This window comes from Anomalospiza imberbis, chromosome 5 (assembly GCF_031753505.1).
Source record: "Anomalospiza imberbis isolate Cuckoo-Finch-1a 21T00152 chromosome 5, ASM3175350v1, whole genome shotgun sequence".
Lineage (NCBI taxonomy): Eukaryota > Metazoa > Chordata > Aves > Passeriformes > Viduidae > Anomalospiza > Anomalospiza imberbis.
The window spans coordinates 14,176,976-14,193,124 of NC_089685.1; the positions used below are offsets into that span (position 1 = coordinate 14,176,976).

At 47.2% G+C, this 16,149-nt stretch overlaps 1 protein-coding gene across 1 annotated transcript in view; it reads right to left on the bottom strand.

Moving 5' to 3' along the window:
• The window catches only part of LAMB1 (laminin subunit beta 1), a gene marked incomplete at its 5' end in the record, with an annotated part of 42,405 nt that overhangs the window by 12,361 nt on the left and 13,895 nt on the right, over positions 1–16,149 (bottom strand). The window contains 11 exons of the mRNA XM_068190057.1: positions 7,160–7,256; positions 7,364–7,581; positions 8,343–8,567; positions 9,019–9,182; positions 9,703–9,934; positions 10,031–10,174; positions 10,334–10,538; positions 11,048–11,171; positions 11,624–11,751; positions 12,476–12,634; positions 14,670–14,805. Of these exons, the coding sequence (XP_068046158.1) occupies positions 7,160–7,256; positions 7,364–7,581; positions 8,343–8,567; positions 9,019–9,182; positions 9,703–9,934; positions 10,031–10,174; positions 10,334–10,538; positions 11,048–11,171; positions 11,624–11,751; positions 12,476–12,634; positions 14,670–14,805 (1,832 nt within the window). The remainder of the gene's footprint in view (positions 1–7,159; positions 7,257–7,363; positions 7,582–8,342; positions 8,568–9,018; positions 9,183–9,702; positions 9,935–10,030; positions 10,175–10,333; positions 10,539–11,047; positions 11,172–11,623; positions 11,752–12,475; positions 12,635–14,669; positions 14,806–16,149) is intronic.

A 16,149-nucleotide genomic window follows, 5' to 3' on the forward strand; every position in this document is an offset into this window, starting at 1 on the left:
AATCACTCCTCAACAAAACGACTTTCTTGTACAATGTGAATATGATAGGCAAGAGACAAAAATAACTTCTGCTGCCTGCACAATTGAGCAAAACGGTCCTTTGTTCTTTGAACTATACCCTGACACAAGAGATTGTTTTTACTTTACATCGAAAGTGCTTAAGTAGTCAACTCAACATGGAATATGTTCCCTGCAGGCAAACTGTTGAGTTCCTGTTTGGAGGTCAGTTAACCCTTCTGTCAACTAATAAGGCCCTTGGTATAATGATGAATTGTCCAAATTCCTCTGTATAGAAAGAGGCTAAATGGCATGTGGTTTTTCTCAAAGATCCTGAGGTCTGATCAAGTTACATGAATACTTGCTGCTGGCAAATCAGATCACTATATTTACTTGCAGATTTAAAAGGCTTAATGTGAAAAAAAACCCGTAACCCCATATTGGTAATTCTACTCCTGAATACCTGCATGTTCAGGAAATGCAGATGACATGGCTTTAGTAGCATTTACATGGTAGGGTGGATTCCAAAATCTCTGGAACCAGAAAATACTAGGGAAGAAGAGAAAATAATTTAGGTACTAACATACTGTTTGCTAAGCAAAAACCCAAACTCCACAGTTGTCTGTTGGAAGATGATAAGAGCAAAGAAGCATTTAATTTATTCTAAATGCAGAACAACAGTTGGAAGAATCCAGTCCTACAAAACTCCCAAATCGAGCTTTGCAAGACCATGAGAAAATTGTACAAGGCAGCTAGAAACATTATCGCGTCTTATTTCTGCATTTTAAGATTTTTTTTTTATCAAGCCCACAAGCAGGCAATCCTGGCTCTGAATTACTTCGGTCCCCTGAATGAAATGTATATAGAATGGCTTTCAAAAGTGCTTGCTTCGCATTGCTCTTCCTCTTCTCCAGTATCTTCCCAAGATATTAACCATATACAGGACTATGCCAGATTTCACCCCTAACCATCTCTAACACCTTCAGTGCATGAGTCCTGTAGCTTGTGCCCTGGACACCACCACCAGGCATTTTACACCCAGCAAGGATCACATTCAAGGCCACTGAAGAAAAACACCTTCCCTTTATGCCATGGTGGGGATAAAACTCTCTACTCACTTCATTGTGGCCAGTTCTCAAGAGAAGGAAAGCAACCCAAACCAAGATCATGTAAAGCCTTAATGGTAGTGAGGAGCACCTTGAACACTGCAGTCCACCAGGCAAATAGCTCAGTGCCAGCTTTCACCTCTGCCTCAGGCAATGCCTGCCTACCAAGAAGCCTAGGGCTTCAGTCTCTTTGACTGAAGGGCATGATTTCATCCTAAAGGAACAAAAGCATAGTGGCAGTGGCAGGATGTTTGTGAAAGGAAAGGAGGCCCTCTGAGCTGGCACAGGATTGGCAAATAGCTCATGGAAGAACAACTGAGTTACACATCTATCATTCAAGATTGTGGGCGCACCGAAAAATTCCTGTGGCATTCAATTATCACTGCCAATGAACTGGGATGTGAATACCAGACATAGCTTGATTCCTATCACCCACTGGAAACAGAGCAAACACCATGTCAGAATGATCCAGCACATCATGCCCAGTGTTTGACCAAAGTACCCACCACCACGTCTAGCCACAGCACAGTTCTTGTTCCTCCAACACCTCTTTTGTTATGCCCAACTACTCCTATGGCCATTGTGCAAGTCAGAAGCAGTCCTGTACCCAACGGGCTAACTCAAACACGACCTTCAAAATATTGCTTTGCTAGGAGATTTTGGCTCCAACCAGCACATTCCTAAATCTGATGTAAGTCCTGAGTAATACAACACATCCAGTGTTAGCGTATATCTGGTTAATCTGAACTTTTTCAAGGACAAGAAACACACAGGCACATCTAGGGATGCAGATGTGCCTGCAGATGTTTCAGATGTGGCTTAGTAGCTACCAACAGCTTTATACTCTACTTATATGTGGTATAGAGAAAGACAAAGTCCTGTAAACTCCTTTTGTGTGGCTTCCCTATGCTTATATGACAAGAAACTGGAAAAGTAGTTCATTTTGCACTGCAAAATCAAACAGATGTTGAGTTTACTTCAAGATACTCGGATGCCTTCACCATTTCAAGCTGGAAATGTCTTCAAGACAAATGGTTGATTACTCTCCCTTCAAGCACACAGATGGCCCAAAGCCAAGTTGAAGGGCTGAAAGTTAATGCAGACACAGCTGCTTGCATTGAAGATCAGTGTTAGACAGGCCTCAAATCTGTAAGCAGAGCAGGACATAGTAGTACCTCCCATTGAAAACACAGTGGAGGAAAAGAAGTCTTTTGAAATCTTAGCCCAAGATTTAAGAGTTTTCAATGGAGCATTAACTAAATTAAACAATAGGTTTCTGTTTTGAAATGTCATTTTGGAACTGGGCACATTGTTTTCTTTAATTGAGTGTGTTAACTCAATCAGCGATTCTTCTGTGGCATACTTCAACTTCAGGGAAAACATATTTTTGGGAAAGTTTTAGCCAAATTCTTCAGTCAGGATCTGCTGATTAGCAGATTATGAGTATCAAGGATTGTAGCTGTATCTGTTTACAAATGCACGTGCATGTATGTGCATGCACACACTGAATATCCATGGGTAATTTTTGTATCACCTTCATCAGTGCATTTCTCCTCCTCCTTTTTCCTGACCCTAAAGATAGAAATAACACTCAAACATGTATACCAAATGCAGTCATGTAAAAATATAAGAGGAGAAATCCAAAAGAAGCAAGTAACTTCCTTGAAAGGTTTGCGTTAAGCTCAAAAGGATCTGTGAATTGCTTTATCTTTTACCTACTCTTACAGCTCTATCTTTTCCTCTGATTTTAAATATTTAGAACTCACTTCTATTTAAACTACTGTAATTCAATATACAGTACATTTGCACATTACCTAATTTAAACTCAGGTGTGTCAAACACTTGATACTACAGCAGAGGTGATAGAATGGATACTGAATGGGCTGTATGAAGACCAGTATCAGTATTCAATTCTTTACTGAGGGATGCCAGGAACAAACAAGTGTTGTACATCATCCTACGGTGAATAGAAATAATTTTTCCAGAAATATTTTTTTTACTGCTTGAGACTGAGGGCGGTGACCATCAGATGTTTAACTCCTCCACAGAAAAAACACAAAGGTTTTGTTCAAACATGTTTTCCTGGCATAATTTCCCAGTGGTAGTGAGGCACTTTGATAAGAAAACCACTCAACAATTTGTAAGGTTGAAAGTTTTGCAGAGCTAGCACATTTCTTCTGAATAATCAGCTATTGATTCAAGTTACCCTGCAAGCATAGTGCTAACTCCTCAGCATTATGATTTTCAGTAGGGATGTTAAGATAAGATCCCAGCCTAAAATTACTGGAGTTGTGCTACATCTTAACATGCTAGCAGACCATGCCAAAAGGATAGTTTTGTGGAAACAATCAATACACACTGCAATATTTTATGACCCTAGGTCAATTAAAATTATGAAAGTTGAAGTGAAAATTATATTTTCTTTAGAATAGAATTTGTCAGACTTCCTTTAGGCACTTCTCACAGAAGGAAATAAGACATCTCTGAACATCACAAACATCTCCTATAAAAGCAGCCTATATGACTAGTTTAAGAACCAGGTGTTAAATTTTAAGACTATAAAACTTTTTCTTAAATGGCAATAGGGTAGTTTTTAGTGAACAGCTGTTCCTGCACCAGCCACATAACAAAGACTAAAAACTGAAAAAAAACACCCCAACGTTATTGTCAATGTATGCAGTGTGTATTTGACAAAAAACATGACTTTTTTTTATTGTAGTTCAATTAAATTCTGTGATTTTACAGTAAGCCTTGATACTCATGTCCCACATAGGACATGCTTCTTGTGAAGGGGCTATAGCAACACCACCTAACTTCCAATCTCACACAGCACCTCCTACTAACTGCACTCGTCTGCTTGCTCAACTTATTACAGCAGCAATGACAGTAAAATTGTCATCTCCTTCATATTAGATGAAATATAAACTCTAAGTATCTAGTGTGCAAAGGCATTGTTTGAGCTGCATCTGCAGCCACTCCACATCTCAGGCTTCCCAGGAGCCCAGAGCCTTCTGCTGCAGATGTGCTTTGTGGGCTGAAGCTGGTGCAGAACTCGGCATGCTAAGTCCTGCACTTTAGTTGCCAGGCTTTGGAAATGCTCCAGCAGAATGCCTGGGAGACCTGAATCTGATGAACTCTGTAGTGCTGTTATTTACTACCTCAGGCAGGATTTTTCTGCACACGCACACGTTCACACGCAGGCTCATGTGGAGCTGCAGCCAGCTCGAGGCTGGAGCAATGGCAGAACAGAAGAGTCCTGCCAAGGGGCTGGCACTGCCTCCAGAGCAGCAATGCTCACAGCACAGCTCCTGCCCACTGTAATCCTCCCAGGGACCTGCACGAGGCCAAGAGAGAAATGCTGGGCTCTTCCCCATCCTCTCTGCCTCTGCTGTGCTTGTTTCATTATGTTGAATTCAGTGAGAGAATGTTGTGCTTTTTCAAAGCACAGGGAGTAAGAAGTCTCTGAAGACCCAGCCACAGGCTCTCTGTGGTGTGTAATCCCCAGTGGACATTTGTGGGTGCTGAAGCGCAGCCAGTGCTGTGGGTTCACGATGCTGTCCAAATACAGGCACCCACCTCAGCTGGCCCCAGCGGTGTGGTGCCAGTGTGACCTCTGTGGACATGCAGAGAGGAGACATCAGATGACACTTTCTCTCCACAGCAGGGGACACAGACTGTAGTACCCAGACCAGGTACAAAAACTTGCCTTCCCCGGCTTCTGCTTCACCATGTCTGATTTTACCAAGGTTTCTAAAAGAGACATCACAAGCAGCAGCTGGCAATGGGGATGGCAGGGAAGAGTGCCCTAGAGCCTGGTATTGCACGGAGTGGACCCTGGGCCACATCCACAACTCACTGCTGCTGCAAGTGCCTGAGAACCCATGGAGAGCTGCAGCCCCAGCCTGTCCTAAGTGGGCCATTTTGCACATCTCCACACAGCTATGTCCAGAGCTTATTTGCAGACACTTGGGATTTTTTAGTATTGTAAATCTTGTCAAAGCAACGTGAGCAGTATGGTCCTCTATTCTCATCAGGAGCTTGTGTTTCTTGATGCCAACAACCTGAAGACCTTTCGTGAAGAGATCACACATCACTGTCCTTGGAGGAAATGATTGACCCTGTGGTTTCCAACCTTGAGCAGAACCCACTTGCCCTAGAGAGCGGAGGATCCCACACTGGAGTCTTGGGAGCAATGTCCACACCTCAGAATCAGCTTGGTGAAGACTGTGTCCACACTCACATGGTTCAGAGTTTTTGCTCTTCCCCATCCAGACTGGTTTCTATTTTGCTCCTGAATGCAGCACAAAATGTGGCCATACTGGCTGCCTGTGCCAGCAAGAACATGCCAGGTGGCAAATGCCATGGCAGGAGTCCACATTTTCCCTGCAACTGGAGCAGACATCTTTGTGACAAAGCCTAGTCGCAGTTCCAGCTTCACTGGCTGCAGGCCAGATCTCCACTGTTTTCCAGGGACACTGCTCAGCAGCTCCATAAACAGCACGGTTTTCCAGTTCACTTGCAACACACTTATCCCTGAGAACTGCTACCTGCCCACGCAGCAGCTGCAGGTCTGCCAGCCTGAACATCACCACTCACTCCCTGGGACTAAATGAGCGCTGAGAAATCAACTGTCTTCTTGCCAAGGAAAGATAGGAGACAGGCAGGAGGCACTGACCCCAGCACACCGGGGAGAGCCTGCAGCACCACCCGGCTGGATGTGTTCCACGAGCCAGCACACGCTTGGAGTCTGTCCAGAGCATCATGCTGCAGGCTGCCACTGCTCAGCCCTGGGCAGCAGCTCTCCCCACCTGCCACAGAGACCTCCTGTTGGATGTAATCATGAAGGAAAATCTGCCTTTCCACCCAAGGCAGTCTCCTCTGTCACTAGGGCACAGAAGGGATGGTGGACTGGAAGGGGAGTGGAGATCTCACACGGTAAAAACAGCCTCTGAATGTATTATATCTTTACTTCAGAAAAATCAAAACAGGTTTTCACAGGTTCAAGAGACAGCAGAAACTCCAGGAGAGATCAGAAATTATGCTGGCTGCAAAATCCTGCCGCTATGGTATGCAGATGGACTCCATCAATAAACCCCGATGGAGACAACTGATAGCAAAAGACAGTCCCTGCCCTGGAGCCAGCAGGGTCAGCACACCCCTTACCATGTCAGAACACACACAGCCTCTCCAAAGGCAGCCTTTCCTCCAAGAAACCCAATATGTACTCAGGAACTGGGACAACTCCCCAGTCCTTTCATCTGCCGCAGTAACCAAGTAGCTGTGACCTGCCTATCTACCAAGACAATGGGCTCTAAGGTATCTCTATTGTAAGGGATTTATTAAAGACCACAGCAAGCACATTCCTCCCTGCAGGAAAAAAATACCTTAATCTATTGCAAACCCTCCTGGCAAAGGCTCCTATTTGAACAGATCAGGGATACAAGTTTGTTCTGGTCTGGACAATGTTTGAAGTTTCTTTTCCAGCTAACGAACAGACTTGTTTATAATGAAAAGACAGAGGCCATCCAGTTTTCTAAACAACCTACTTCATGGTGCTCTGTTTTGCAGCATGTAGCTATGCATGGTCTCTGCTTTCTCCTTATTTTTATCTGAAATATAAGGAAAGTCTCCTAGTAAATAAAAAACCTCCAGTCTGTAAGACACAAGAGACAGTGGTCTTCAGCTACATACAATTGAAAGGCAAAGGAAATTTGTTTCCAGAAAAATTCTCAAACTCAAATGCTTGTAATATGTTTTCTTATCATGCTGGCTTACCTGACAGCATTGCAACCTTATCCTTAAGGAAGAGTTGCTTCTAAACAGTTTTGTTTCTAAATAAAGGTCAGACAAGAAAAACACAGACAAGCACAGGCTCCTGCCCCCTGTCCCATCCTGCAAGGCACCAAAACCCCAGGGCAGACCCCACCATGTTTTTTTCCCTCTGTTCCAAGGGAGTGGGCTGCTCCTGGCAGGGGTGTCCCAGTGAACCAGAATGTGATGGTGTGTCCAGCCACACAGACATTTCCAAAAGGAGCAGGTACCAGGGTTGGACTCACCTAAGCACTCCACGCCTGGGTCACCCCAGAAGAGCTCCTGGCACTCCCGGCAGGTCCGGCCTCCGAAACCTGGCATGCAGTGGCACTGGCCTGTGAACTGTCAAAGCCAAAAAGCAAACCCATCAGGAGGTGTGAGCCCCTCAGCAGCTCAACCCTGCACCAGAGCAGGGGCCGAGCCTCGGGCACACGCCCGCGCTCCCTCACCTCGTTGCAGGCAGGGCCGAGGGAGCGCGCGGGGTCGCAGTCGCACCGCTCGCAGCCGGTGCCGCTGGCCAGCCGCCACGTGTGGGGGGCACAGCGGTCACAGGTCTGCCCCACCACGTTCGGGAGGCACCGGCACTGCCCCGTGGCCGCCTCGCAGCGGCAGCTCTCCGAGCCCTCGCAGTCCTCCCGGACAGTGCCCAGGTAGTTGCAGACGCACTCTGTGAGGGAAAGAGCATGGCACCTCCACGTCAACCTGCCCCCCGCCACCAGACTGCCCTGACTTCACATCTAGTTTATCCTGAGTCCGCAGAGGTGTGGGCAGATGCTGGCATGTCCCAGTGCCAGTGGCCAGGCCTGGCTGAACCAACACTGAATGACACCCAGCACTGCTCAAGAGCCCTCCTCATGTCCCACGGCTGGCCACCTCTACAGCTTCTGCCCCAGCACACAGAAGGCCACAGGAGTCCCTCATTCAACCAGCCCAATCCTCCCTGCTCTTCTCCATTCCTCCCCTCTGTACAACCGAAGCCCAGTCTGCCCAGCTCTCCTTAGTCAGCTATGGTGGCAGATCTGCTTGAAGTGGTGAACTGGCCAACAGTGAGCTTCCTATCACGGCCTTCATTCCCACTGCCCAACCACACCGGCAGGGACCTGGTGCAAACAAAAGCCAAACCCTCTCCCATCACCTTATCTCTGGAGAAGATATAAACAGAGACCAGTATCAAGATGGGTAAGAAGCCCTCCTCCTGCAAAATCCTCCCTCCTTTCAGCAAGTGTAAGTGCTGCCTCTGTCCTCCCTCTCAAATGGGGGCCAGGAGCCCCACCCAACTGCAGGGCAGCCGCAGGAAACTCCAGCTGAAAGTAATATGGTTTTTCCTTCACCCCAAATGCTCCCAGGTAAAAAGCACACAGGTGCTCACTGCTCACTGCTGCCCCTGACAAGGCTGGTGCTGGGGCTGCAGCCGTGTCTCCCACTCACTTCTGCAGTCCTGCTGCAGGGCACTCCCGTAGTAGCCCTCTCTGCAGAGGTGGCAGTTTTCACCCTCGGTGTGATACAGGCACTTCACGCACGCTCCGGTCCTCTTGTCGCAGGCCTCTGGGTCAGTGGTGTCGATGTTGTTGTTGCACTGGCACGGCTGGCAGGCGCCGCCAACCTCATCGGGGCTCCCAAAGAAGCCAGACGCACATTCATCACATCGACTGCCTGTTTGAACAAACAGGCACAGTGGGAATGGCCATCACAGCTCCCGAGCGCGCAGCCCCGTAATCGGCAAGGCAAGACCATTACTGGGGGGGCATTAACTGGATCATGTTTAAAGAAGCAGAGACAGCACGTGGTGAGACCATGGCAACTTGGTGCAGAGCATGGATAGCACCACCCAGGGCACCAAGGCATGCTGCTCATCCCTTCGGTTCCATGCTGTCCTGTCAACCCTTTGTTCAGCACCAGTCATCCCTCACTGCGGCAGATGAGGTTCATGGTCATGCTGGCACCACCCACACAAACCACTCTGCCCTGGCACCTTCCAAGTGAGGCAACCCCCTGCAACAACTCACTGATGCTGGTGCTGTGGTCACATCTAACCCATAGGAACATATCCTCTCCCTGGGAGGTTCAACCCAACCAGCCAGCCCTCCGTAGTCCCACCAAGTACCTATGTATCCCACGCTACAGACACAGACGACTTGCAGTGTGACTGGATCCTGGTAACAGCCACTGGCAAACTGGCGTCCGCTCTCGGGGCCGTCAGGGCAAGGGCAGGGGCGGCAGTGGTCACCTGATCCCAGGATGGGGTCTCCATAGTAGCCAGCCTGGCACCTGCACAACAGAGTACACAGCATGCAGGGACTACAGGCAAACACACTGCAGCCTTGCTGTAAATAATCTCAGATTTTCTACCACTGTGAAGAAGCAAAGGGCAGAAAGATCCTTATGACTCTCTCTTACCACTCGCACTCCTAGCAGCTGTATCCACAGACACAAATCTACCTGGTTTACAGCAGCACAGGAGCAGGAGACCCAAGGTTGGACATCAGCTCTGCCACTGCAAGTCCTCTCAGAAGGCTTGCAATGGCTCGCCAAAGGCCTAGGGTCCCGCAGCGTGCTCTTGGTTACTTATACAGACACTGCTGTGATGTGCAAGGCTGTGGGCAGGAAAGTGGGGATCCCCACTCCCATCAGTCTCCAGGACCACAAGTGCTTCTCTGACTCCCTGGGCCCAGGGACTTTTCCTGTGGCTTAACACCTGCTGGAGCACCAGCACCAGAGAGGAACAGCTGCTGCACCCACCCTGCTGTGGGGAAGGAGAGGGGCCAGGGAAATGGCACACGTGCCATACCTCTCACAGTTGTGTCCGGCTGTGTGGTCCCGGCAGCTCAGGCACTCCCCAGTGTAGGGGTTGCAGTCGTCAGCGTGGCCATTGCAGTGGCAGGGCTGGCAGCTGGGGAAGCCCCAGAAGCTGGGCAGGCAGCGGTCGCACTGCCGCCCGTACACCCCAGGGAAGCAGTGGCACTGGCCCGTCTCCACGTCGCAGAAGGCGTTGTAAGAGCCTCGGACGTGGCACTCGCACGCTGCAGGGAGAGCAGGAGAGGGGCTGAGTTTCCATGACAAGCCATAAGCTCAGGGCCCCAGCCACAGCACAGCCCAGAGCCAAAAGTTTAACATACGTCGGCATCCACTTGGCCCAAACCCAAAGGTGCCAGGGGCACATCTGTCGCACTGTCTTCCAACAACGTTGGGACGACACTGGCACTGTCCTCCATTGGGGTCACACACTGAACTCAGGGAGCCCTGCGGGTCACACTGGCATGCTGAGCAGAGAAAAACATTGGAGAAAGTGAGCACTGTGGCACAGGACATGAATTCCCTGCCTCATCCCATGTACACGCCTTCCCCATGCAAACTGCTCTGCCTGCAAGTGCCATCCAGCTCCCAGGCACAGTTTGCCCCACAAGTAGATGGTTACGTACATAATGCAGTCTCGTGCAACAGTGCAGAAATGCTGAATATTATGTTCTTGCACACATCTGTCATGGGAGTTTTCACAACACTCCTGCTGTTTTCCAAACACCGGTATCTTTGGAAAGTTTCCCAAGCACTGTTCGTGACCACGTCTTCGCCCGAGCCTCCCACTGTGAATATGTCCAGCGATTTGCAGTATGGCATGAGAACAAGCTACAAAAGAATTTTACTTATAAATAGCCTCCATCAAAATTGTGAAAATTTAGTATTATCCCAGTTTCTAACCTTTTTTTGGCAAAAAAGAAAACAGACAGACAGAATTTGGAATGATAGTATTTCTCTAGTTTTGGTGGAATACTTCTGGTATCTGACAAATTCTTACCAAATCTACCAAATTCTATCCATTCTAAAGAAGATTAACACTGACATTGATTTTCATGACCTAGGTGACACACATTAGCCTCCCCAAAGAAACTATAGGTCTGTGAACTTGCTGCAGTACTGCAAAATACCTCAAAAAAGCCTCTTAGCAGGAAAAAAACTCACATACTTTGAGGAACTTTTGAAGAAACCTATGCTGCATTACACTGCTCAGTAGAAATCTGACTTCAGCTGTAAGGCACAACGCTGCAAAATACTACTTTGAATTTACACAGACACATGCCAGGGGAGATGCAAACTTCCAGGCTTTTAAGAGCATCCCTGAAATAAATTCTGCTCACAGAGTCAATGAGTGTGTATGGGTTCTCAGTCTCCGTATCCACCGAGGAGTACTGGGGCAGCTCCAGGCGGATGGTGTAATTCAGCCCCTTCTCGAAGCACACGGGCCGCGGGAGAACAACGTATCTGAATCAGGAACAGGAAACAGTCCTTACTTCAAACGTATGGCACCATAAAGCATTTCAGGTGCCCCTAGAGAGCAATCAAGATAACAGAAAGCAGCCAAGACCCGACAGAACAAAAGCTGCGATGTGAAAGAGACAGTTTGTAGGCTTGTGAAAGTCAGAACCGGAAAAGGTTATCAGCAAGGTAAAGAGTCAAACCAGTGTTCACTCATAGGCTGTGCAAACACCTCCCCTTCCCTCTACTCAGTGAACAAACCGTATCAGAATATGAGAATAAACTTAAAAGCTTTGAGTCTACAGACACACTACTAAATGTGGTTGTAATAACCCACTGGAAATTAATTTTCACCTATTTTCATAGAGGTTACAGCAAACTGAAAACGTGACATTATTGCACTTCAATTTTTAAATGTTTTATTTTTTCTCTCCTTTTGCCCATCCAGTTATACCAACCTGGATCCAGGTGACAGTGAGACCACTTGATTATCATCATCAGGAACTGTGTTGCCACACCTGCTACCTGTAGGAATCTTGCCTGGCCGTGAGACACTGATCACAGCTTTTTCCCACTGATCAGGCAACTAGGGAAAAAAAAAGGCTCATCAGTATCAAGTAATTATCATAAACTCCTGGAAGCATCCAGAGCTCAGTCCAGGAAAAGCATGAGCACAGACAGGATGGTCACGGTGCTTCAGGGAGGATGGGGATACAGCTGCAGCACCAATGGGGCATCTACCAGCTGCAGGTGTGGGCTGACTACAAGGAGCAGGTGGCCAGCAGCCCCATCTGCGTCATGGCATCACCAGGGGGTTTGGTGACCTCCTCTCCCCTCACTTCTGGGTCCTGTATCTGAGTATTCACTGCAGTTAGTTGCTGCCAACAGGCTAGGAGATGGAGAGATTTTTCTTTTTCCTATCATTCTGAGAATTATCAAAGCCAACTGTTGCAAACTCTTGTCTGCAGGCATTCAACATCCAAGATGGGCAATTTGCTTCCTATGGCACACAATGCCCATCTGATCTGGCTAATAACAAATTTATAGTCTAATCTGCCCTTATGGAACTTGTTTAATTTGCTCATTCAACAGGTGCTGAAAAAATGCAATAGTGAAACAAACTCTAAAGCAAATAGTACTAGGATTAGCCAACATCATTTTGGATTTTCACACATTTCAGACATTTAACTGAGCCTCTGTCCTTGTCTTTGAGCCCTGATGACTCCTTGAAGCGCCAGGCTCACGTCAGTTGTGCACCAGGACAGCCAGCACCTGCTGGGAGGCAGCAATGCCCACACTCACAGACCCACCTGCGGCTCGTAGCGGATCAGAACATCATACTCCATGGAGTAGGGGATGTTGTCAATGTGGAATTCCAGGTATGCCCCCTCAGGGACTCTCACAAATCCTATGCCTGTCCATGACGGTGTGCGGTCTGGCGTGGACTGGCGCTCTATTATGTTCACTCCCTACAAAACAGGGAACAGGTATTTCAATACTGATCCATTAAATTTGGAAGTCCCATGGGAGTACATGAAGTGCAGGGCTCTGCTGATGGATGACTTCTGGATTGCAGTATCCACTGTTTGCATCCCAGACAACACAAATTCTCTTTTAAATCCATACATGTGCACACCATTGCCCTTTCACTTAACAACATTACAAATGCAAGAGAGGTAAAGCAAAACAAGAGTGCACAACTCTTCATTTATTTCTCTGCTATGGTGCAGAATTAAATTAAAAAACTTGCTATGAGTAATTCACCAGCTATGACATCTCATTCACCATACAGATTTCCACGTTGTACTTGTAGCAGTAGGATTTACTGCAGTGGCACATCACTGTTCCATTAACCACCCAAGCCTGCGTGCTAATTGCTCCCTGACTACACCAGGCTGTTTCAAACCAAACCACTGCTCAAAATAACACTGGAAAAGCAGATCATGGCTTTAATGAGCAGGGTGTCACTAAAGAGCAGAGATCCTAATCTTTGATAGGTATTTCCTAGCCAAATCAACACATGGGTCACCCTTTTCAGTCTGAGGTGTCAGTTTTTTTATCTGGTTTTTATATAAAGCAAAGAAGAGGAAAAAGGTAACAAAATAGAAACATGGTGCTCAAATTTCCTGTTTCATATGTATCTGTATCCACAAATAGTTCTCTCCATAGAACAACATCCTGTGCATTCCCAAGGAAGCTGCTTCAGTAGAAAGGGATAAAATGCAAGGAAATGTCTACATATATACGTATCACTTCAGGATGTCCCCTCATGTATTCTCACACTCCTTGAATAGAGCCTGGCTCTAAGTTACTAGCCTTTGGCTTTGCACAAAGATCAGAGCTCCCCGGAAAGGATGGCAGGCAGGATGTGAGCAAGGGCATGCAGCTGTAGGAGCACAGGGGCTTGGCACTGCCTGTCAATCCCTACCACTCTGTGCCACTGCATTTTGTCTTGTGTTGGGCCCCTATCTGGGAATTTGGAGAATATCATCAGATTTGTGAGAAAGCTTTTCAATACTGGTGTTTTTAAAAATTGTTTGTTCTCAAGGTTTCAAAAGGCAAACCAGCAGCACATCCCCTTGCTCTGTTTGGTAGGGTGGATTTTTGTACTGGGCTTCTCCATCCCTGAGCCTTGGAAGGGCCTCAGGTACCACCTCTCCAGTTGGGTGGACACAAATGTACCAAAAACCCTGTGCCAGCTCATGTGCTCTCTGCTGTGGTACAACTTCTGCTCTGTGCTGCCTTCCCTTTCTGCAGTTATATGAGAGCAAAAAATCCTCTGCCTTGGCTGAAACTGCAATGTGCCTGCATTTTGCTCAAAATAAATAAATTAGGGCACCAAGTGCCCTGATTGTAGGCAGGCAAGGATCTGCAGCTTTAGAGAAATCATTATTTCCATCTCCCTGTCTCCTTGCTGGAGGCCATTAGCTGCTGTTAATGAATTGAAAGCAAGGCTGTGTGATGAGCAACAGAAAGAGCCAGAGACCCTGTTGTACCATGCCAGCAGGCAAAACAAGCTAGAGGCAACCTCACTTACAAAAACAGTTTTTTGCACAACCAATATGATTTTAGTCATTAATAAAATATGTGACTGATGTACAGAAACCATAAAAACTGTGGCAATGTGCTTAAACATATGCTTTGTTCACTCCCCGTGAAGTGGCACCAAAGAGAAGAGCCAGTGTCTGTGTCCCACCTCTCTTGAGATAAGAGAAGTGGATGTGGTGGGGTACAGAGGGATGGTGACAGAAAACTAACTGTATAGTCATGATAAAAAAAAACAAGTTTAAAAATAAAAATTGCAATTCCTCCCCCCTCAAATACTCCATTATTTATTGATACTAAGATTGAAAAGCTACAGGTTAATGGTTTTCTGATGCATTTCAGTTTTTCACATTTTAATTGCTAAACACGCAGAGTATAAAAGACACTTCTGAGAGCCAACTGGTGAAACAACTTTCCCACAGCTCTCCAGACACTCCAGACACTAAAACTGCTACTCACAGGACCCAAGTTGGCTTCCTCCGCCTCGTAGATGTAATGATCAAGTGAAATGAAGTAATAGCCAGGCTCCACCTGGTTGCACTGACGTCCAAACATGTGGGGCCGGCATTCACATTGGCCAGATTCGCTTGAGCAGCTAAAATGGAAGAGCAATGAATTTACAACAGATCTTGGCTATGCTGAGACAGTGATGGAGCTATGACATTTTAAATGACACAGGAGGAGAAAGCACTTCTGAACACAGCAGACAGGAGAGGCTCTTGGGCTCTGCAGCTGGGCCACCTGCACTATTGACATGGCAGCAAAATCGCAGGTACAGACCTGGCTCAACACAACTATCACTCTCCAAAACAACACCCAGGCTCAGGCTGGAAGCAAGCATGGACCAGGAACATTTCCAGTAGGCAGTGTGCAAGTAGTTTCCTCTATTTGGATGGCAAGAGGATTTCATGCTATGGATGCAGTGATTCCCTGGGACACAGGAGTTCTGGGAGCTTTACTTGCTACCAGACCTAGCCAACAGGCACATCTGCCCTGAAGCTGAGGGCAGCCTTTGGCTCCAAGCTTGCAAGCCACACAGGCAGCATATCTATTTGTGTGGTCTCAGGCAGAGCAAGAACATGCATGACCCTACATGCCCCAGGATGCTGAGCTGCTCTCACTTGCTGCAAAGCATCCAGACAGGTCACCATCAGCAGCTACACAGGGGGAAAACCATCCCTGGCTGCTTTAGAGTAGGACAGACACAACCAGTGACATGGGGCAGTCAGGGCCATCACCAGAAGGCCTGTCCAGAATGACACACAGATTTCCCCTTCTTTCATAATGAACCATTGTCTAAATACAGCTCTATCCCCAAACTGCCTTCAGCTGTTTTATTGTCCCTAGTGTGTCTGCCCTGCATTATAAAGAACCCTTGAGCACATTGCAATTTTGCACACACCAAATCACACTTCTTGAAAGGAAGATTTTTTTGGTCCACCAAAATGCACCTCTTTCTTTAAATTTGAGTGGAACTTAGAAATATTTTCTAAAGGTAAATGCCTCTGGTTTCCATGAACATTCTCCAGACTCCTCAAGCCTCCAGACAAAGAGTAATTTCTAATTTAAACTGCTTTTGAAGTTGCAGAGATTCACCTTAAATGTTCACTTTGAGATGCCAGAAAGGCCTTAGCTGTCCCAGAATAGGAGCAGGGAAGCTTCTCCTTTGGAGAGGCAATAACTCCACCACCTGGGTTACACCACAGGGATGAATTTTGGGTGAGGCACAGCATCCTACATCCTGAGCAGGAGCCAGAAAGCAGCAATTCAGCAGCTGAGGAGAGGAGCCTGGAGGAGAGCAAAGCTCCCCCTTCCTGATGATGTGAGAGAGCAAAGTCAGGAGCCAGAGCTGGGCTTTGCGGTCCTCCTGCGGCTGGAGGAAAGCACAGCTGCTCCTGCCCGTGCCAGGATGCTGCACGTCCCCTCCCCACATGGTTTT